We start from the raw sequence: 21,189 nt of genomic DNA on the forward strand, positions 1-21,189 counted from the left end.
GGACTGAAGGGTCCCGGGTTCGATTCCGGTCAGGGGCATGTACCTTGGTTGTGGGCACATCCCCAGTGGGGGGTGTGCAGGAGGCAGCTGATCGATGTTTCTCTCTCATCGATGTTTGTAGCTCCCTGTCCCTCTCCCTTCCTCTCTGTGGAAAATCAATAAAATATATTTAAAAAAAAATAATGAAACCATGTTTTCTATGCCAGATGTTGATATGGAACTATGGCCCATAGGCCAAATCCTGCCCTCTGCCTGTTTTTGTATTGCCTGTGAGTCAAGATATTTGCAATCAATGCAAAATTAGGAACACTGTTTTCAAGCCCAATGAAGCAGATTTCCAAAAATTTTATTTCAAAAAAGAATCCATTCCTCTCACTAATAGATTTGTATTTTCAAAACAAATTATACTCAATATTTAATTTAAAATTTTATTTGAAATGTGGACACGTGTTTTCTCTATTATTCTATTAGTACCTACACAATATCTTTAATTTTGCCTCTTGGCCTGCAAGACCTAAAATGTGTCCTAGCCTGCCCTTTAGAGAAAATGTTTGCTGGCTCTTCTCCGTACCATGGCCTCTCCCCTGACTGCTATTTGCTATAGTTATCTGTTATGCACTGACCACCCCCCCACCCCAAATGCACAATTTTGTCCAAACTAACCCCTCAGAGTGCCTTCAATAAAATGGGCATTAAATTATCTAATCGTGGGATCCAGGAGATATTTTTAAGTTGTCCTCTTACTGTTCCCCTTGAATGACTTAAAGCTGAAAGGAGGAAATGCAGATAAATGTCAAATAAACTTCCAGAGTCAATATCAAATCAGAACACCATGATGTTATTTGGGGTTCCAAAAGCAACAATGAAGACTCCAGGTCTCCTGTCCCAGCTGAGGGGACTTTGTCATCTGAGTCTCTGGCCCCAGGACAGACTTTAGTTGGAACTGTCTGTTCCTGCCCATGAAGACACCAACAGTTGGTTCTTCTTAAAAGTTAGCTTTTCTGAAACATTGTTCTGTTGCTTACCAAACATGTATGATGGCTCTGTTTGGTGATTAGAATAATAGACAATTGCTGGCTGACCCATTGTTAAGGAAAGACAGAGGGCTGGAGAGTCAGCTTGCTGAGGAGAGCCTGGCCAGGGCAGAAGTCCTGGGAAGCTGCACTGACAGTGAGGACCCGCATGGTAGGGTTTGGCCGGTGACACAGCCTGTGAAAGAATTCACAATTGAGAGGAGAGATTGATATAGATAGGAAGTTTATTTTACTTTCCACAAAGGGAAAGTTCCAAGTATTGCCAGTCAATACAGGGCAAGAAACAAATGATGGCCTGCTCTTTTAAGCAGAGGCTGTTGATAAGCAACAAGATAGGGAGGGGCGTTTTGGGCTAAAGTTGAGCAGACATTAGGAGCCGTGTTGAAAAGTTATTGTGTTTTGTATGTTTTACAGGAGACAATCCTGCACATGTCTAGGGAGGTGTCTTATCAGTATTTTTCCCAAGCTTTGAAACATGCTTAGAGCAAAAATTATGAAGAGTTCAAAGGGGAGAGAGGAAGGGAACTTTCTATTAACTAGAGACTCCTTGGTGTGAATTATCCCTGAGTTCTAAAAACAGCGGGAAGAGAGGCATGCAAGAATGTAGCCTTGAGAGTAGCTTATCTTGTCTTGCAGTTTGAACAGAGGGGCCGTTTGATTCAAAAGAGCGGACTATCTTGGTGTTAAATTACCAGGTGCTTCTCATAAATTGTGGAAGGCTAAAGCAAAGGGGGACTAAAAGGTCTTTTTTGTTGTTGTTCTTACATCATTTGCCAGGATTCCCACCACCACCTTTAGTTTCCCAGCTTTCTGTTAAACCTGAATGCTTATGCACACAGATTTCCTCAGGCACCCAGGAGCAATGCTGTCTTTGAACCCTTTGTATGGAATACTCCACACTCAGATATCTGCATGGCCTGCCCCCTCACGGCATTCTGGTCCCTGTGTGTCACCTGACACAGAGGACTCCTCTGAACTCAAGCATGAAGTAGTGCTCTTTCCCCACCTTCCTTGACTGGCCTCTCATACTGATTTGTTCACAGCCTGGACCAACTTGCTAGAAGTTAAGTGCAATGAAGTCAAGGAACTGATTTTGTTCACTGCAATAGTCAACACCCGAAACAGTGCTTAGCTCTACGACACAGGCACTCTGTGCTATTGATCTCATCAGTAGACTTCCCTGACCTCCACGGGACAGCCTTGTGGTCTGCTTTGACCAGTTGAAAATCCCCGTGTTATCTGCATCAGGGTTTCTGACAGCTCTCTAGGTGATTCAAAAGTGCAGCCAAAGTTGAAAAACATTCACGTAATGATAGAATGAGTTGGTGTCACCACTTATGTCTACAGTAGAATCAAAGAGCTAGAGCCATGGAGAGGGGGTGCCTGAACTGCCCTAAACAAAGTTCTGCAGATGGGGGTGATGATCACAGTTTGGCCCAGGTCCTCTGAAGAACTCCAGAGAATGGTTTAGACCCCTCCCAGGGGGCCATTCCAATGCCCCCGGCTCAGGCTTGTCTTCCCTGAAGTTGGGCCTGCACCTCAAAGTGGGCATTACCTGGAGCCTGAGCCTCTATCCAGGGATGTCCGCGGGAGGCCTGGCGCCTCCTGGTGGCTGAACGCACGCATCGCAACCACCTCCTCTTGAGCACTGTATGAAAAGAGCCAGATGCCCTGAGGGTCTTTACTGAATTGGGCACTAAGAGACTACAGGCCACTTTGGGAGGCCTCTTTCAGAAAGCCTGGGGCCCACACTGGCTTCCTCAGGTTCTCTGCAGGACCGGAAAGCCAGGTCGGCGGGGAGCATGAAGGAAAAAGCAATCCAAGGAGGCTGTGGGGAAAGGAGAAGTATGAGGCTGCAGCTGGCCTCCCTAAAGGGATGCTTTTAGAACCTGGGTGTCTCCGGACACCAGCTGGAGTGGCAGAGCTTAGTATTAGGGCTTGCAGGGGCCCTGTGTTGGCAGAGCCTGCAGTCAGCTGGTGGTTTGTTAGAGGTAACCTCCCAAATGTGTCTGGGAACCACAAGCCTTTGCTTTCAGAACTCAGGGCCCATCAGAATCTGGACCTCACAACCAGGGTCTGCTGGTCAACCAGTATCCAGCAAGATGTGTGTGAATTCTTTTGGAGACTTTACTCCCAATCAGCCAACTCCAGTGCCTTTAGGAACTTAGAAAGCAGCACCTCCCATAATAGCCCAGGGCCTTAGCCCAGCCTCTTCTCTGAGGCCTGTGTATCAGTGTAGGGCCGGAAGTCATCAGTTCTGTCTTCCAAAGATAGGCATTTCACTGATAAATATCAGAAATGAAAAATCATGTTCATAAAATTCAGAGGTTCCCTGTGCAAATGCTAACCGCAAAGTTATTTCCTATTGTTAATAATAGTTTTCTTGAGGTATAATTGACAATCAACTGCACATATTTAAAGCATAAAATTTGAGCCCTGGCTGAGTGGCTCAGTTGGTAGGAGCATCATTCCATACACCTAGAGGTGGTGGGTTCGATTCTCAGTTGGGGCACATACCTAGGTTGCGGGTTCGATCCCTGGTCAAGGTGCATATGGAAGGCAACAGCGATGTCCCCCACCCTCTCCTTTTCTCTCTCTCTAAAAATCAGTAAACACATATCCTTAGGTGAAGATTAAAAAATATTAAAGTATGAAATTTGATAAGTTTTTACAGGGAGATGCCCATGAAACCACCACCATGGTCAGGATAGGGAGCTTACCCATGGTCCTCTGTAGTTTCCTTTGTGCCCTTGTGATCCCTCCCTCCCACTGTGCCACTGAAAGCCCCAGGCAGGCCCTAGTTGGTTTGACTCAGTGAATAGATTGTCGGCCTGCGGACTGAAGGGTCCCAGGTTCGATTCTCGTCAAGGGCACATGCCTGGGTTGAGGTCTCAATCCCCAGTGTGGGGCCTGCAGGAGGCAGCCAATCAATGAGTCTCTCTCATCATTGATGTTTCTCTCTCTTCCTCTCTGGAATCAATAAAAATATTTTAAAAAAAACAACAAAGAACTAAAAGACTGGGAAAACATTCTGTGGCATATGCCTTCATTTCTGGTTTTCTCTTGGGGCCTACAGTGGCAGTGCCCAGAAGCATACAGTTGCAATATGGTGCTCTGATGTGGGTACAGAGTTAGGAGGTTGGAGGGATGGGATACAGATGGTGGGGCAGCACCATAGCTGACTCTTCCCTCAGCTTGTAGCCCAGTTCATCTTGCAAACCTGGTTGCTCACAGGATACCATCTATTCTTAGAGAGAATCAACTAGACAATATGAAGTGCACAGCCTTTGCCACCATTCATCAAATTCAGTTCCTCTATCTTAGGGGCAGGACAGTCTACAGCTCACCCATGGTGCCTAAAGTTATATGAACATCAAAATACCAAAATGAAATGTGGTCCCACTTTGTTGGGTTAGTTCATATGCTTGATTGGATGTTGGTTAAGCATGACCTTGGGATCACTTTGGAAAGCAGGCCACAGATAGAATGCCACAGTTCCTACGCTCAGTGCTTTGTGCACAGCTCCTCCCATGACACTGGCCTCTTTCTGTTTTAGGGGGTGCAAAAGGGAACCATTAGCACAAGCCAGGAATGAGCCATAGCTCTTAACCAAACCCAGTAGCAGGCACAGGAGCCTAAATCACAACATCCCTCTCCCCAAGAATCCCCTTCCCATATGCTCTCCACATCTCCACACCTGCCTAACCTTCAAGACCTCCCCCAAAACCCACTTTCCCAGGAACAATTTTATGACTCCAGAGCCCAGTTGGCCAGACATTAGCCTGAGGGTTCTACGCACACCATCCCATTGGATCCCCATAGCAATCTATGGACAGGTATGATTATCCTCATCAAGAGGACACTAAGACTCTGCGAGGTTAAATTTGTCCTCCTGGCTTCCAAATGACAGCAATAGGAATGAAACCCGGTACATGATTCCAAAGCCTATGTTCTTAAGCACTTTCTACATGATGTCACCGCCCCAGCATCACCCCTTTTTCTGACCCACGATGGTCTGGACATGGTCCCACTTTGTTGGATTAGTTCACATACTTGTAGAATGAAGTTTTTCTTGAGTATGTAAAGCATTTCCCCACCTTCATTGAAAGTTACCTGAAGAAAGGGATGACAACTTCTACTTCTCCCTTTCTCTTGGGGGTCTATGGTATATAGCGAGGTATATGGATTCATTAAACATTGGTTCATTCAACGTGGTTGAATTCAGACAATAAGGAAAAGGAATTAAAATGTGCTCAGGACAGACACCTTACTTTCAAGGCATTATTTCATCCAATCCCATTCTAATCTGGAATGCTTTGTGATGGTCCTATCATCTTTATTTGTTTATTTTTAAATATATTTGTATTGATTTCAGAGAAGAAGGGAGAGGGAGAGAGAGATAGAAACATCAATGATGAGAGAGAATCATTGATTGGCTGCCTCCTGCACGCCCCCTACTGAGGGTCGAGCCAGCAACCCGTGCACATGCCCTTTACTGGAATCAAGCCCAGGTCCTTCAGTCCGCAGACTGACACCCTATCCACTGCGCCTAACCAGCTAGGTTGGTCTTATCATCTTTAGTAGTTTTATGGATTTACTCATCGAGATAGACCACCGACTCAGAATTTAAATTTAAGAGCCTTTATTAAGCTGGCCAGCTGACTGCAGTCCCCGCACTCTGCCGAAGCAAAGGCTGAACTGCAGCACAGACTGCAAAAGTTACAGCCTTTTATCTGCAAAACCCACAAAGTTACAAAGCCTTGTTTATGCAATTAGTTCCCAACACAGTATAGCATTATCACCTTCCTATCTATGTTTTCCAGGAACAGAGAGCACAGCATATTGAGGAGGGACCATGAGACCATATCTCAAGTCCTGACCTGATGTCAGTACCTTCCTATCTATGTGTTCCAGGAACAGACAGCACAGCTCGCCCCATTTGGCCAAAGTGCCAGATATGCAGCCCAGTACAGTAGAAATAGTTTATTTGCTTCTGAGGCTAGTTAAGATGGAGTAACTCACCCGTTTCCACACACCATGTGAGTGGTGGAACATAGATTGTCCACACATTCTATTTCCCAGTTCTACTCCATTCCTGACACACATAATTGGCTTTCTGATTTCACAGTTAACTCAGGTTCCAAAAGGCAACCTTTTATGATATCCACTATTTTTTTTGAGTGTTCCTTTTGATTAATTTCAGGTCACTAAGTAGATCTAATAGAGATGAGATTGACAGAAGCAATCTTGGCCTCACATCAATGAATACAGACCATGCCTGGAGTGGGAGGAGAAAAGGTGCTGCCCCGTGGGCAAAAAACTGGACCCAGAATGAATATAAAGACAGAGGATCTGGGGAGTGGAGGCACCATCAGGGAAAGACTCACTCCAAGTGCCTGTAGCTGAGTCAGTGTCGTCTCTCCCAAAATGAAGCTGCTGATGATGTGTCTGGGGCTGACTCTGGTCTGTGCCCATCATGAAGGAAACCATGATGTTGTGACAAGCAACTTCGATATGTCAAAGGTAGAGTTGGGGGATCATAGGGTCTTCTGACTTTGGGGGTGGTTTGGGGGATTCTGAAGCAAGATGGCCCTACTGGAGGACAAAGGGGGTGGTTTCTGACTTGGACAAAAAGTAGTCGTAAGATGTGGAAAGATGAAAACACCTGGAAACCTCCATTCTCATTGGAGGTCCGTGGAAGGAGCCTTTCATGGGGAATTGACCTGGGTTCTAATTCCATCTCCATATCACTACTATGAGTCCAGGCTCACAGGCCAGAGTTCAAGGATACAGATGTTTATGTGGTATCCCCTCTCTTCTTTTCTTACCCATTTTAATGTTGTTGTTTTTTGCAGATTTCAGGGGAATGGTATTCCATTCTCTTGGCCTCAGACGTGAAGGAAATGATAGAAGAAAATGGTAGCATGAGAGTTTTTGTGGAATCCATCCAAGTCTTGGACAACTCTTCCTTGTCTTTTAAATGTCATATGAAGTAAGTATGGCTTATTTTTACTTGGGAAAAAAAAACCCAAAAGCCTGACTGTGGTGTTGGACCACTAAACACACACACACACACACACACACACACACGTGTGCACTCACATTGTGGGCTTGTAGCCAGAATCAGAGTCATTTATCAGGCACTGATCCATGACATAATGAACTGAGGATTCAGAGATAAGAATTGGTGACAGGAAAAAATTTAATTGGGAGTAGGGGAGTTCAGAGATTGAGGGGTATCAGAATCATAAGAAATGTGGTGGCAATATAGCATAGGTTAAGTGCATAGGATTGGGAGTCAACAGCCTAGCTATCTCTTGAAATGATCTCTTACTAGTTGTGTGATCTAGAAATTTTAACTCTTTCCATCCCAATTTTCCCTGGGGTAAAAGAGGATGATAATAATTCTCTCTCATGGATCTCTTTTTTGTGAAACAATGTTTATTGAGCACTTATCTGAGAGGCTGACACATATGAGAACTCAACTGACTATCTAGGCAAGTAGCTATGTATATATATAAAATATGCAAGTAGACCGAATGGCGGAACAACCGAAAAACCGGTCACTATGACATGCACTGACCACCAGGGGATGGGCGCAGAATATGGTGGGCGTCAGCAGCAGGCAGCAGAGTGCAGAACATGGTGGGCTTCAGCTGTGGTGGGATGGCAGAACAGGTGATCGGGGGTGCCAGACTAAGGCAGGGCACCAGTCACTGTCATGGGGCCAAGTCTCTGGTGGTTACTGAAAATTCTTTGTTCTCTCACGCCACAGTCCCGCCCTACGCTCGCACCCACTGCCAGCATCGGAGCCACTGCTCACACCTGATCACTCGGTGCCATCAGAGGGTGTGAGCAGCAGCTGCCAGCCCCGATCGATCCTGAGGGTTTCTCCACCTCCCCCTGCTCCTGAGGGTTGATCAGGGCAGCAGCAGCCGCTTGCACCCACTGACGGCACCGGTCCTACTCACAGCCGCTGTTGGGGTCAGCCCCAATTGCTCTGTGCTGTCAGTGGGTGCAAGCTGGACTGGTGCCATCAGCATGTGGGAGTGAAGGCAGCAGGAGCAGGGCCTCCAGCAGAGAGGGGACCAGGGGCAGTTGCGGGAGGGGTTGGACAGGGACACAGAGGATGGGCCGACACCCACCCCTGTGCCCACTGCAGCCTCATAGACCATAGTTCCTTTCAAGGTGCACGAATTCATGCATTGGGCCCCTAGTGGTAATAATAATAGTATGAAGTGGTGGCAGAGTAATAGTGACATCAGTAGTAGACTCTTTCTTAAAGTAGCAAATAAAGTGAAATAAGGTAAATAAAAGCTGTTTCAAGTTTATACCAAAATGTTCTACAGTTAATTGGAATCAGACACTCAAGTCACAGGTGGAGTGTGAGGGAGCCAGACCCATCAATATCTCTTGGGCATCAGCTCTTTCTGTTTTACAGGGTCAATGGAGAGTGCACTGAAATTTCTTTCATTTGTGACAAAACAGAAGAAAAGGGTGTATATAGTGTTGAATGTAAGTATACATTAAAAGTGTTTGTATATTCTACTTTCAATTGCAAGAAATTTAGTAAATCACAATATCATTAGTAGCTTGATTAATTCTTGATTGACGCTTATTTAGGTAATGTAAATGGGGCCATCTAATAGCCAATATCCTCAATTTGGGAGAACCTGGTGTGTAAAAGCCAAAATATGGTACATAATATCGTCAGAAAAAGGTGGCAATGTGGTCATATGCACCACCTACAACAAAAGAAAATAGGCACACACAAAAAGGAAATTTTTCTGATAGCTTTTCATTCCCTGCCCACTTGGTTGATTTTCGGTGGCCACTAACAGCAAATTGCTCACATAGAGTGCTGTGTATATAATGCCAGTGGGTTTATAGACAGGACAGACACATAGTTGGCAGAGATGGCCGAGGGAGCTAGGTGAGCTTAATAGAAGGTAAGTTGCAGCTGTGGCTGAATATTTTACCACTAGCAATCAATGTACTACTGCTTGTCAGTGCTACACTTCGAAGTCACCAGGTGAAGCCTAAGGAGATGCAAATGGCAGACATTAGCTCTTACTCTATATCTCTTCCAGGGTATGCACTTATATTTGCTCTGTGAAAGAGAATAGGTAACGAATTTCACTTGCTTCCTATGCACTAAAGAAGTTCTGAGTTGTGTTCTCTTTTCCCCACAGATGATGGATACAATACATTTCACATAATTGAAGCTGTCTATAGTGACTATCTTATTTTATATCTCAGTAATGTTAAGGATGAGGAAGAAATCCAAGTGATGGAGCTCTATGGTAGAGTATTTTTATGTGGATATTCACCTTAGAGGGTAAAGGAGACAAAATGATCCTTCCAATCTTATCCTGGGCCATCTCTCCTCCCCTGAAGAGAGGGGCTCACCTTGGGTAATCCTTCAGGCTCAGTGACGGAAAGATGATGAAATTTCTCATCATGCCAGAAGGGTATCCTAAAAATGTCAAATTCAAGACAGGAGATAGCCCATCCCTGACTTCTGCCTAAGCACCAATTGGTGCCAGTCATCTGCCCCCAAGAGCCTCAATGACCAAGACACAGGACCCAGCAGTTATTGTCACTCTTCCCACAGCCCGAAAACCAAATGTGAGCCCAAAACTCAAGGAAAGGTTTAGAAAACTTTGCCAAAAAAATGGAATTACTAAGAAAAACATACTGGACTTGACCAAAGTCGGTAAGTTTAGTTATTTCTGGTTTTCTCTTCCTAAATTCCCATGTTACTGGATGGGGAAATGCAAGAGAAGGTAACACCTCCAACCAGTCCCTTCTGTCCTGACCTGGGAAATCATTTGATCTCTCATTGAGAAATAAATGGGTTGGTGTTTGTGCTCTGCTCTGTCTCTGCAGATCGCTGTCTCCAGGCTCGAGGGAGCCATGATGCCCAGGCCTCCAGGTTGGTGATGTCTGATGGAGAGGGGTTAGCCCAGGGACCATTGCCTTCCAAAACCTTAGGGGTTTGTGACCAAAGATTACAATAACAATAGTTGGGCAAGGAAGCTTGTGGGATGAGCTTGAAATTTGGAGTTCGTGGGTGCCATGAGCTGTAGAGCAAATGACCTATGCAATGAAAAGGAAAACAATGACGTGTACCTTGCAGAGTTACTGTGTGGATATCCTGCTGGTGAAAAGTAAAGTCCTAAAAGTAAAATCATTAAGTCTTGGAATTTGCAATAGGAAAAGAATACTAGGGTGTGAACATGAAACCCAAATACATTTCCGTCTTCCAAGGCCAAAACGTGTGGTCTCACCCTCCAATATTTGGTAATACTGTCTCTCTTTATCTCTGCACATCCTTAGCTTTTAATCTGGAAACAGAGCTCTTTGACCTTCCAATTGTTTTTCATCTGAAAAATAGGCTCTGACTTTCATCCGTTTCCTACCTTAGCTTTATTTTGCCCTGATTTGCCCTGATCCTAAAATTCTCTTTCTCAAGGAGATACTGAGAGACAATTGCTGCTGAGGCTGATACTGGCTCACCATGTTTCAGGACATGCCTCCACATCCCAGCTTCCCTACATTATCCAGATAATATATGGGAATATATTAGCAACTATGGCCTGCATAAAGTCAGCATTTAATACAAGGTAGCTATGGTTTGCCATTCTTCCTCAATTTATCAAAAAATTCCTCAAAACATTTAATGCTGAGAATGGCAGAAACAAGCCTAGGGTCCTTCATGGATTATTCCTCTCTCTTTCTCATAGACTCAACTCAGGAAAGGTTAAGCAATAGAAAAACAACAACAACCAGCCATTGATTCAATGACTTCCTCTCCTCTATTCTGGAAAGAAACATAGGTTGCAGTACAGACTGATATCTATTTCCTCACCATTTTTCTCTGTAATAAAAATTTTCTTTGTCTTCAATTTAACCCAGGAAGAGCTTAATGAGTTTCTGTGTTCTCTCTCATCTGCTTGTTTAGTGCTGAGTGAATGCTTCCTCACCTGGGCTCCAGGATCTTCATTCCATGGTCCCTGTGTCAGCCTGTGACAAGGTCTGCAACCTGATCTCCATCACTATCATCCAAGAAGGCCTTATCTCTGAATCTAAAGGATCTTCTCTAATTGTCTGGACTCTAGACAGACTCAACAATTCACCAAGAATCAAAGGTTTCCTCCAAATTTCTGACTCTGTTTGCCATACCCAGCACTCTACCATGAATAAGACTTCCTATACCTGATCAATAAATGGTTATTCTTGCAGTCATGTGATCAGTCTTGCTGTCTTTGTGTGTGAGAGAGACATGGGGCTGATGGAAAGGGAATGAGGGAATGTCCTTGACTCTGTACCCATAATGGTCCTCTAGCTTCTCAGAATCTTCCTGAATTTCAGAATTTCCCTCCCCAGCAGTTTCTGTCCCGGTGATGCTGCCTGCCTTTTGATTGGCCTATTTCTTAGTGATCTAATAAAGCAAACTGTGAGACTTGCCTCACAATTTCCCCCAATCCTAGAATTCTCTTTCTCAAGGGAGTACTGAGAGACAGATGCTGCTGAGGCTGATCCTGGCTCACCATGTTTCAGGACATACCTCCACATCCCAGTTTCCCTATCTCATGCATTCTGTGGCACAGAGCATCATCCTTTCAAGCTCTCAGAAAACATCCTTCAACCAGAGCTGTTATCTACTGTCAGCATGTTAAGTGAGATGCCAGGAAATGTGAACAATAGAGATCTTTAGCCATCTGTACTGGTACAGTCAGGAATCATCAAGGAGGCTAAATGGCTTTAACCTCTTCTGACGGGGAGCTTCTGGGCTTTGAAGAAAGGAAAGTTAAGGTTCTTCCTCCACTTATAATCCTTTCCTGACATCTGATGATAAAAACTGTCAAAGTTGCATGTGGGTGCTGGAACAGGGCAACATGGCTAGGGGGTTACCATGCAGGAAGAATGACTCAGTCATTATGAACATAAGCTTAAGGACAGAAGGCTTTCAAGGGATATGACACTCCACATATCTTACTCTGCCTTCATATCAGAAGAAAAAGTAAGGCTCGGGCTTATTTCTCCAGAATTACACACTTGGCCTGGTTTGCTGATATATGCAGAAGGCCATGAAGAAAGCCAACCAGTCATTCTGGGACCTGTCATTTTCAAATGTTATTTAAAGGACAGAAAAGCTAATGCCCAGAGGGCATGGCCTAGCAGATCCTTGGAAATGTTTAGAACATTAACAACCATAACAATCAATGCAAGGAGGACCACTTTGATGGTGGGAGATGGCTAGCTAGTGTCATATGTCAGGAAACTACAGCCAAGAGGGAGGCACACGAAGACCCTCAGCTGCTCCTGGATCAAACTTACTCTGAAACCTACCCCTCAATTCCAAACATTTTCTGCAAATGAGGCATGAAATGTTAAGAACACTCAAAAACAAGGAGTGGCCCTAGCTGGTTTGGCCCATTGAGTGAAGGGTCCCAGGTTTGATTCCAGTCAAGGGCACATACCTGGGTTGCAGGTTCGATACCCTGCCCTGGTCAGGGTGCATTTGGGAGGCAACCAATTGATATTTCTTTCTCTCTGTATCTCCCCTTCCCTTTCACTTTTCTCTAAAAACCAATGGAAAACTATCCTCAGGTGAGGACCAACAACAAAAAGCAAGGAGCGAATATGTCTATAAATCAGAAACAGAACAGAGCGGTTATTTTCAAGAGAAAAAATATACAAGTTATGGTGGAATCAGCCATCAACGGGAGCCACACTACTGCTCTATGGGGCACTTTGCTCAGGGACTGGAAGCCCAAAGTCACAGCCAAGTCCTATTGGGGATTTTCCACCAGGACATGTAAATGCTAAGTTGTTTTTTCATTAGTCCCTACTCTTACCACACTGCCCATCAACACATTCTTAGGGTCTGAAAACAAACTGAGTTGGGTCAAGAGTGGGAAACAAGCCTATTGTAAAGAGCGCCACAGAAAAATGGCCCAATGCAGGAAGGTGTGATTTGGGATTACTCAACAGATCATATAGGCCTCACTGCCTTCAAGAGTTAACTCCACCAGTGTATTGGAAATACAGTGAGGACACTCTATTCTTGGCATACAGCTGGACAGGAGAAACGGGTCCTGTACTAGTTTCCTGTTTGTGCCGGAACAAATCGCCACAAATTTAGGCTTAAAACAGCACAAGTTTATTTTACTACAGTTTTTGAGGTCAGAAGTCTGACCTCCTAGTACCAAACCCAAATGAGCCCCGTGTCTGTCAATGTATTCAGATCATCATCTATGTCCTTTCTCAGAGTTTTAAAATTCTCTCCTTGGTCGTCTTCTTGTGTATTCTTGTTTGCTAATTCCTATATACTTTTGTTACCAGAGAAATTAGGGAGTCCATTTTCCCCAACACTAGTGGGTGTGGGGTGGCTCTTGTGATATCTTCTGAAAGAGAATTTTCTAAGATTCACCCAGGAGAATGAATGGGTTTTATTGGCAGGGTGTTACATTCCTCAGTTGTAAAGTCCCATGGCCCTTAACTGAGTCCTGAAAAAGATGCAGCTGGGAGTTCAGCAAAGGCAAAGCAAGGCCAGTGTCCAGAGCTGCTGTTCCATGCTGCAGCCGAGTCTAGTCCTGCATCAGATTATTTAAAATCCATTATTCCATTGTGTGGAATCCACATTGTGTGGCGTTCACAGGGCCATGTGGGGGAATGCAGGGGAGTGTGCCCCCTGCAACAGGAGTCCCAAGAGGTCCAAGAGCCATGAATGGGAACTTCCTTTGTGCAGAAGTTTAAATATTCAGGTTTCAAGCCCTTGCAGTGGCCACACCTATTATGGCCCATTACCTGTTCCCAGGTGTGATTGACAGACAGGTAAGCACCTTTCCACCTCACTCAGACCTTACTGGGAATGTGTCTATTGTCCAGTCCCTTCCCCAGTGATGAACGGGGAACAGACTTGAAGAGTGGCATGCCCATATTATCCAGTCTTTCCTTTGCTCCTTTCCTGTTAAATAATAACCAGATTATTACAAGGGTATCACTTTCATCAGTTTGTTTGTTTTACTGTATACAGTTTTTCTATTTAGAATTAGCCAGCTGGACTCAGTTTAGATGATCCCAATTTTATTAACATCCAAAGCATAATAGTTGGGAGACAGTCAAATGTATGCCTCTTGTCTCCATCTAGCCTGATCAGGGTGTTGACCTTGGACATGTCAATGTCACAGAGCTTCTTCACAGCCTGTTTGAACTGGTGCTTGTTGGCCTTGACATGCACAATGAACACAAGTGTACTGTTGTCTTCTATCTTCTTCATCGGTGGTCAGGGGGAACTTGATGATGGTATAGTGTTCAGGCTTGTTTCTCCTGGGGGTGCTTTTCCAAGGATATTTAGGCTGCCTAGTGCCACAGTGTCTTTGGCCATCGAAGGCAGGTAACATACAGATCTCTTTTATGGCTGTGGACGCTTTCAGCACTGCTTTCTTTGCCTTCAAAGCCTTTGTTTTGGCTTTGACTTTGGGAGGGGCAGGGGCTTCATTCTTCACTTTGGGCTCCATCTTTGTGAAAAAGGTTGTTTTTCTAATCATTAGTTATGATCATGAGTTTTTGCTGGTATAGAGAAATATACCAATATATACCAAATATACCAATAACTTACTATTGATTCCTGCAAGCTAATGTCTCTAGCGACTTTGATGAAAGTTTTTATAGTTATAATGAAATTAGTTCCAATATTTTGTGGATTCTGTTGGTTTTATAGGTATTTGGTCATATTGTTGCAAATGTCGATGTATCTCTTCCAATACTTATGCTTCTTTCTCTCTCTCTTTTTTTTTTTAAAATATATTTTATTGATTTTTTTACAGAGAGGAAGGGAGAGGGATAGAGAGTTAGAAACATCGATGAGAGAGAAGCATCGATCAGCTGCCTCCTGCACATCCCCCACTGGGGGTATGCCCACAACCAAGGTACATGCCCTTGACCGGAATCGAACCTGGGACCCTTCAGTCCCCAGGCCGATGCTCTATCCAGTGAGCCAAACCAGCCAGGCGCTTCTTTCTCTCTTTATTTTTCTCCTCTCCTTGTAACTTTAACCAGAACCCCCTAGGGCACTTAAATATTGAAACCATGTTTTCTATACCAGAAGTTGGTTTGGAACTATGGCCCATAGGCCAAATCCTGTCCACTGCCTATTTTTGTATTGCCCGTGAGCCAAGACATGTGTAATCAACGCAATATTAAAAACACTATTTTCAACCCAATGATGCAAATTTCCAATAATTTTATTTCAAAAAAGAATCCATTCCTCTCACTGATAGATTTTTATTTTCAAAACAAATTATACTCAATATTCAATTTTGAATTTCATCAAAAAATGTGGAAATGTGTTTTCTCTATTATTATATTAGTACCTACACAATATCTTTAATTTTGCCTCTTGGCCTGCAAGACCTAAAATGTGTCCTAGCCTGCCCTTTAGAGAAAAAGTTTGCTGGCTCTTCTCCGTACCATGGCCTCTCCCCTGACTGCTATTTGCTATAGTTATTTGTTATGCACTGACCCTCAAATGCACAATTTTGTCAAAACAAACCCCTCAGAGTGCCTTCATTAAAATGGGCATTAAATTATCTAATCGTGGGATCCAGGAGATATTTTTAAGTTGTCCTCTTACTGTTCCCCTTGAATGACTTAAAGCCGAATGGAGGAAATGCAGATAAATGTCAAATAAACTTCCAGAGTCAATGTCAAACCAGGACACCCTGAGGTTATTTGGGGATCCAAGAGCAACAATGAAGACTCCAGATCTCCTGTCCCAGCTGAGGGGACTTTGCCATCTGAATCTCTGGTCTCAGGACAGACTTCAGTTGGACCTGTCTGTTCTTGGAAGTAGGCCCATCAAGACACCAGTGGTTGTTCTTAAAAGTTAACTCTTCTGAAACATTGTTCTGTTGCTTAAAAAAAAACATGTATGAAAGCTCTGTTACTAGAAGAACAGGCGATTGCTGGCTGACCCCTTGGTAAGGAAAGACAGAGGACGGCGAGCCAGCTTGCTGAGGAGAGCCTGGCCCGGACAGAAGCTGAGCAGCTGCACTGACCGCGAGGACCCGGCTGCCAGGATTCCCACCTCCACCTTCAGCTTCCCAGGTTTCTGTTAAACCTGAGTCATTATGACCCACCCCAAAATGGGAATTTGAAAAACAGAAAATCCAGATATATAACCAATTGTCTATGGAAATTTCACAAAAAATAAGGCAGCATATCCAGTCAGTGGGGAAAGCATAGACCTTCAGTAAGTTATCATAAGTAATTAGGCCCATGAAAAAAGATAACATTAGGATAAATTGCAAATGGGTATGTAAAGGAAAAAATAGGAGAACTGGAGGGAAATCTGAGTGAATTCCTTTACATTCTGGTCTTGAGGGAAACGTTCCTAATTACGATTCAAAATAGACCAATAAAATATAGTGATAAAATTGAGTACGCAAACCCAGAAGACTTTTACAGAACAAAAAATACTACATGAGAAAAATTAAGGCACTAGCTGAGAGAAAAATTTTACTAACATATTACAAAGTTTTAGTGTCACCAATATTATAAAAAGCTTTGAAAATTTGAGAAGAAAAAATCAATGATATGATAAGAAAAAAGAAACATATCAATAAAAATAAAAACATTAAGCATCACCAATAATGGGGCCACCAAAGAATAATACAAATGGCCCTTAAATATGAGATGTTCTACCTCACTCAGGAGAGAAATGCACATTAAAATTATATTGAGATGCACGCTCTTACGTATCACATTGGCAAAAATTCCAAGTCTAACAACCTGCTCAGTTGGTGATGCTGTAGGTAGATGGTCTCAAAGCTGCTGCTGGTGTTCAGGGGCCTTTGTAAGGAGCGGCTCTAGGGTCAAGCCACAAACAAGTCCCAGCCTGGAGGGCAGAGCTCTCCTAGCATAATTAAGCCTGACCTTGTAGCCCTCCCTAATTCCTTCCTAAGTAGCTAGTGGGCTGTGGGAGGTACAGCAAGTGTTGCCAAAACAAGAACATTTGTATACATGTTAATCTACCCTTGTCTTAATCAGACTACAAAATAAAGCATCGGCTTGCAGGCTGGGTCTTTTGTGTCCTCATCCAGGCACGGGAGATCCACTAAGCCCCAGCTGTATTCTCTTGTCTGTCTTTTCTTCAATCCTTCACTGCCCCTCCTCAGGTTCACCCTTGGCCGTGCTGGCAGGGCACAGGCCTTCCTACGCACCAGCTCTTACAACATCAATAAACAGGCAGGCGTTCTTTTTCTTCAAAGTTGAAACACTATATGGCTCTGGGAACCGGTAGAAAGGATTTGTGGATTTTCTTTTCCCCTCTCCTTCAAATCACTGGAGGTAACATGACTATTAAGCCATTTCAATTGTTTTAACTGAATTTTAATTTTTTTAAATTTTAATCATTTTCCTCTAACTGAAACAATCGCCTGATTTATAATGTTTTCCATTGTCACATGCCTCGGTCATTTAAGAAAGTCACATGCGCACACACTTTACCATTTTTTTTGTTTGTTTTTTGTTTTGTCGTTGTTGTTTTTGTAATAATAAAGCTCCAATGATCTTAAAAAAATAATGGTTGCTGAGGAACACCAAAAGGAGTGGTGACTGTAATGGACTGAGCATATAAACAAGGACCATCCACAAATACAGCCTTAAATCCATTTAAATATGGGGGTGCTTAAAAGCCTAAACCATAATATTTGTCAATGAGAATATTTTTCAAGAGGTCCCATGGGTCACCTTATAATTGCAGAATGAAAAACATACTTTACAACAGCGACATCTGGTGGTTACCCTCTTAACCAGATGACTAAATTAAGCATCACCACTAATGGGACCCTCTAAGATTATGTGTCTCCTTGTGTGATGCAATACGCAGTACACGGCATCACCTATGACAAATTATTGCCCAAAATGCTTAACTTGAAATTTTTTTTTTTTGGTATAGCAAAGATGGAGATTTATTGAAGAACAAGTACAGACTCCCACGTAGGGAGGGGGAAAGGGTCCCCTAACTTGAAATTAATCAAGACTTTAGCCCTAATCTCCAGTTTACAAGAAATTAAAGGGATATAGGAACAGGTTAGACAGCAGTATGAGAACCCAGACAAACCCAGAGATAGGACATTAAAAAACAACAACACACACTGGCTTAGTCTCTTCAAAAAGTCAATATCATATTGTATGTCAATTGTAAGTTAAAAAGTTTTTAACTCAATACCATGGGGGAGGGCAGGAATCAAAGATGTAGGAAAAAAGTGAGAGGATGATTCCCAAGATGCTATTGATCACTGATCTGTTACTTGAAGTTTCTAATAAAGGCTCAGTACAGCTAACAGGGCTGCAGTTTTTGGTGCTCCTGATTGATCAGGTTGAGCCCTCTGGTCCTGGATCTCAAAAGCATGTGAGGGACAGGGGGGCTCCAGGCACCTTCGACCTCAGGGACAGAAACAATCCATTAACAGGTTACTTTCCATAAGTATCTCAGGGCTGCTTTTTCCTCCCACACTGTTTTCAAGAGTGAATTGCTGTGAGGCAGTTGCCATATACTCATTATCAGAGAACAGAGAGTACGTTCAGATCGTATGAGAATGAGGCCCAGCAGAGCTCAAAAAGAACTTTAGATTCCTAATTCCTATCAGCTTCTTCATGGACTGGTATCTGAGTTTTTGCCCAGGAGGCAATTCTGGCCTCAGAAATCACCAAAGAAATATCAGCTACATTATCCAGACCTGGAGTCACTGCCCTTTTAACTTTTAGATCCCCAACCGAGCGATAAAGTTTTTTGTTTTTTTAATATATTTTATTGATTTTTCACAGAGAGGAAGGGAGAGGGACAGAGAGCCAGAAACATCGATGAGAGAGAAACACCGACCAGCTGCCTCCTGCACACCCCCTATTGGGAATGTGCCCGCAACCAGGGCACATGCCCTCGACCGGAATCAAACCCAGGACCCTTCAGTCCGCAGGCCGACGCTCCATCTACTGAGCCAAACCGGTCAGGGCCAAGCGATAAAGTTTTGATCAGATATCCTCACGTGATGCAGAATTTTGGTTCAGATGTCCATAGTCTCTTTGCAAGAATTCCTACTTCCATCCTAGGAATCTAAAGTCAACTTCCATTTGCACACTTCCCTGATGGGTCAATTCTGCATTAGTGGAATCCAAATATTAGGTGGTGCCTCCTAGCTTTTAAGTTCTATAGAACTCTGGCTTGAACACTCCCTTCTACAGTCTGTGGGAGTCCAAAGCTATTTAAACAGTTACTACAAGTTCTCAGGGGGTATGTTCTTATGTTCACTCAGTTTCCACGCTCAGCCTCCCTGGGCTGCCTTTCTTTGAGATATCACAATTCTTAAGAAATATTCTTTAACTACCAACTACTTAAAACACCCCATCTAATCATACCATCTCTCTCCATTTTTTCTTCTCCAGGCTCTCCAAACAAATTTCTTTATCATAGCAGAGTTCTTGCTCCTGAACCCCATTCTTTTATCAAAATATTTTTTGTTTAAACAATTAAAATGTTTTTCTTCATCTCATAAAGAACTATTTTGGTGCCATTGGGTTCAATGAACCATATTATGTATTTGTCCTGGTCAAGATGGTAACTGCCCCGTCTAGTGTGCAAGAGATCCAATGGAATCAAATTGCAGCCAAGTGACTGGATAGCTTCCTTAAGGGGATGATGCTGTATCAGAGGTTCAGTGTTGCTCTTTGCTGCTAACAGGTTGGCCTTTAAACAGAAGCAAGATCAACTGTTAGACCAATGCATAGCCTCCATCCCTGGTTACTTTGTTAACGCACTCATTGTACCAACACTCAGGTAGCTGATGATGGAGGCCTTGGCCTGCCTGCTGATGACAGAGGCCTTCACCCTTGAAATCAACTTCTATTCCCAGCTTAAACATCTCTGTCACCACCACCACCACCACCACCACCACCACACACACACACACACACACACACACACACTCCCTCACTGTTCTTTCCCTAGCCTCAACAGTGACATGTGGGTGCCCTCCCTGGCCTACTGTCCCTGATCGTCACAGAAATGATTGTTCCTCTCTTTTCCTTTATAACGGGACTCTCCTCATCCTCCTTCCCCATCTTTCTCTTCTGAGACAAGACTTCATGTTTGATATGGAAGGATTGTTGGCTCTAACTGAGTCACTTGCAAACTCTGAACTGGGGCTCCAGTGTCTGATCCCTTGTCTGAACACGCAATAGGTGTCCCAATGTCTCAGTCCTCAGAGGTGGTAAGGTCCCTACTCTCTTATCTCTAAAGAAAAATTTAGGCCTCAGCTAAATAGGGTTGAGGTACAAGGAGACCGAAACTGGGTGGCATAAACTTGGGGTTCTGGAAAAAGAGGGACTGTGAACTAATAGGGGATTGGGAGATAAATCCCACACTGAAGGAAATGAGCCCATATAAAACACTCTCCAATACTGGGAAAGAACGAGTGATTGCCCTCTGGGCCCAAATCCCATAAAAAGTCTAGGCCCGCACATGCTGGTCTCTTACATGATCGAGGGGCAGGGCCAAGAATCTCTAATTTCAGAAACCAGTGAGAGCAGGTATCATTGTCTTGGTGAAAAGTGGTAAGTTTGAGAAAACGTATGTTATATATTTTCCCAAGACATGTTCAATAGAAAGTATTGATGTTTGAGTACTTTAAAAGCTCAGAACTGTGTAGAAAACAAGATGGTATTCCCACATAATATTTCATGTACATCTATGTGGCCTATCTTCCCTACCTCCCTGTGACCTTCTCTAGTCCAAAGAGAGGCCAACCCCTTCTCTCTACAGTAGGAGCTAGATCCATCACTGCCCTCTCCATCCGAATTCTTCAACCAATTCCTTCCCACTGGCTCTTTTCCCTCTGCCTAAAACCTTTCCTAATAACCACACTTGAAGGCCAGGGATGCCATGTTGCACAGCTGCCCAAGGCACCACTGAATCAGTCTATGTGAATGGCGCCCCCTGGAGTTGAACAGTGTGCACTGAATAGAATGAATGAACAGTGATGAAGCATAGAAAGGAACATTTCCTCTGTTCACTAGGTGGCGCTCAGGCAATTTTCAACTATGTGATGTGTCAAGGGCTCAGAGATTCACTGCAGCAATTTGGCAA

The 21,189-nt window shown here is 43.7% G+C and overlaps 1 protein-coding gene and 1 long non-coding RNA gene across 3 annotated transcripts; both read left to right on the top strand.

Annotated features, from left to right (window-relative positions):
* Positions 1–6,391: 6,391 nt before the first annotated feature.
* On the top strand, positions 6,392–9,150 carry LOC111823010 (major allergen Equ c 1-like). Its single transcript, XM_023753222.1, has 4 exons — positions 6,392–6,557; positions 6,890–7,026; positions 8,476–8,549; positions 9,125–9,150. Exons 1-4 carry the CDS (start codon positions 6,462–6,464, stop codon positions 9,148–9,150), a joined length of 333 nt encoding a protein of 110 aa, XP_023608990.1. The 5' UTR covers positions 6,392–6,461.
* A 60-nt stretch (positions 9,151–9,210) lies between these two features.
* On the top strand, positions 9,211–11,282 carry LOC102438602. 2 transcript variants are annotated; one of them, XR_002829060.1, is made up of 5 exons: positions 9,211–9,337; positions 9,649–9,750; positions 9,924–9,969; positions 10,510–10,660; positions 10,781–10,795. It is a non-coding gene; the product is annotated as an uncharacterized LOC102438602 (long non-coding RNA). The 2 variants fall into 2 exon arrangements; XR_002829059.1 differs by lacking the exons at positions 10,510–10,660; positions 10,781–10,795 and adding an exon at positions 10,999–11,282 and having other exon boundaries at positions 9,214–9,337.
* The last annotated feature ends 9,907 nt before the right edge of the window (positions 11,283–21,189 follow it).

This window comes from Myotis lucifugus, unplaced genomic scaffold, assembly GCF_000147115.1.
Source record: "Myotis lucifugus unplaced genomic scaffold, Myoluc2.0 scaffold_43, whole genome shotgun sequence".
Lineage (NCBI taxonomy): Eukaryota > Metazoa > Chordata > Mammalia > Chiroptera > Vespertilionidae > Myotis > Myotis lucifugus.

Coding starts and splice junctions, on each gene's coding strand:
- LOC111823010 (XM_023753222.1), top strand. CDS start 6,462: ATGAAGCTGCTGATGATGTGTCTGGGGCTGACTCTGGTCTGTGCCCAT. Junction 6,558..6,889: donor GCAACTTCGATATGTCAAAG/GTAGAGTTGGGG, acceptor TGTTTTTTGCAG/ATTTCAGGGGAATGGTATTC. Junction 7,027..8,475: donor TCTTTTAAATGTCATATGAA/GTAAGTATGGCT, acceptor TCTGTTTTACAG/GGTCAATGGAGAGTGCACTG.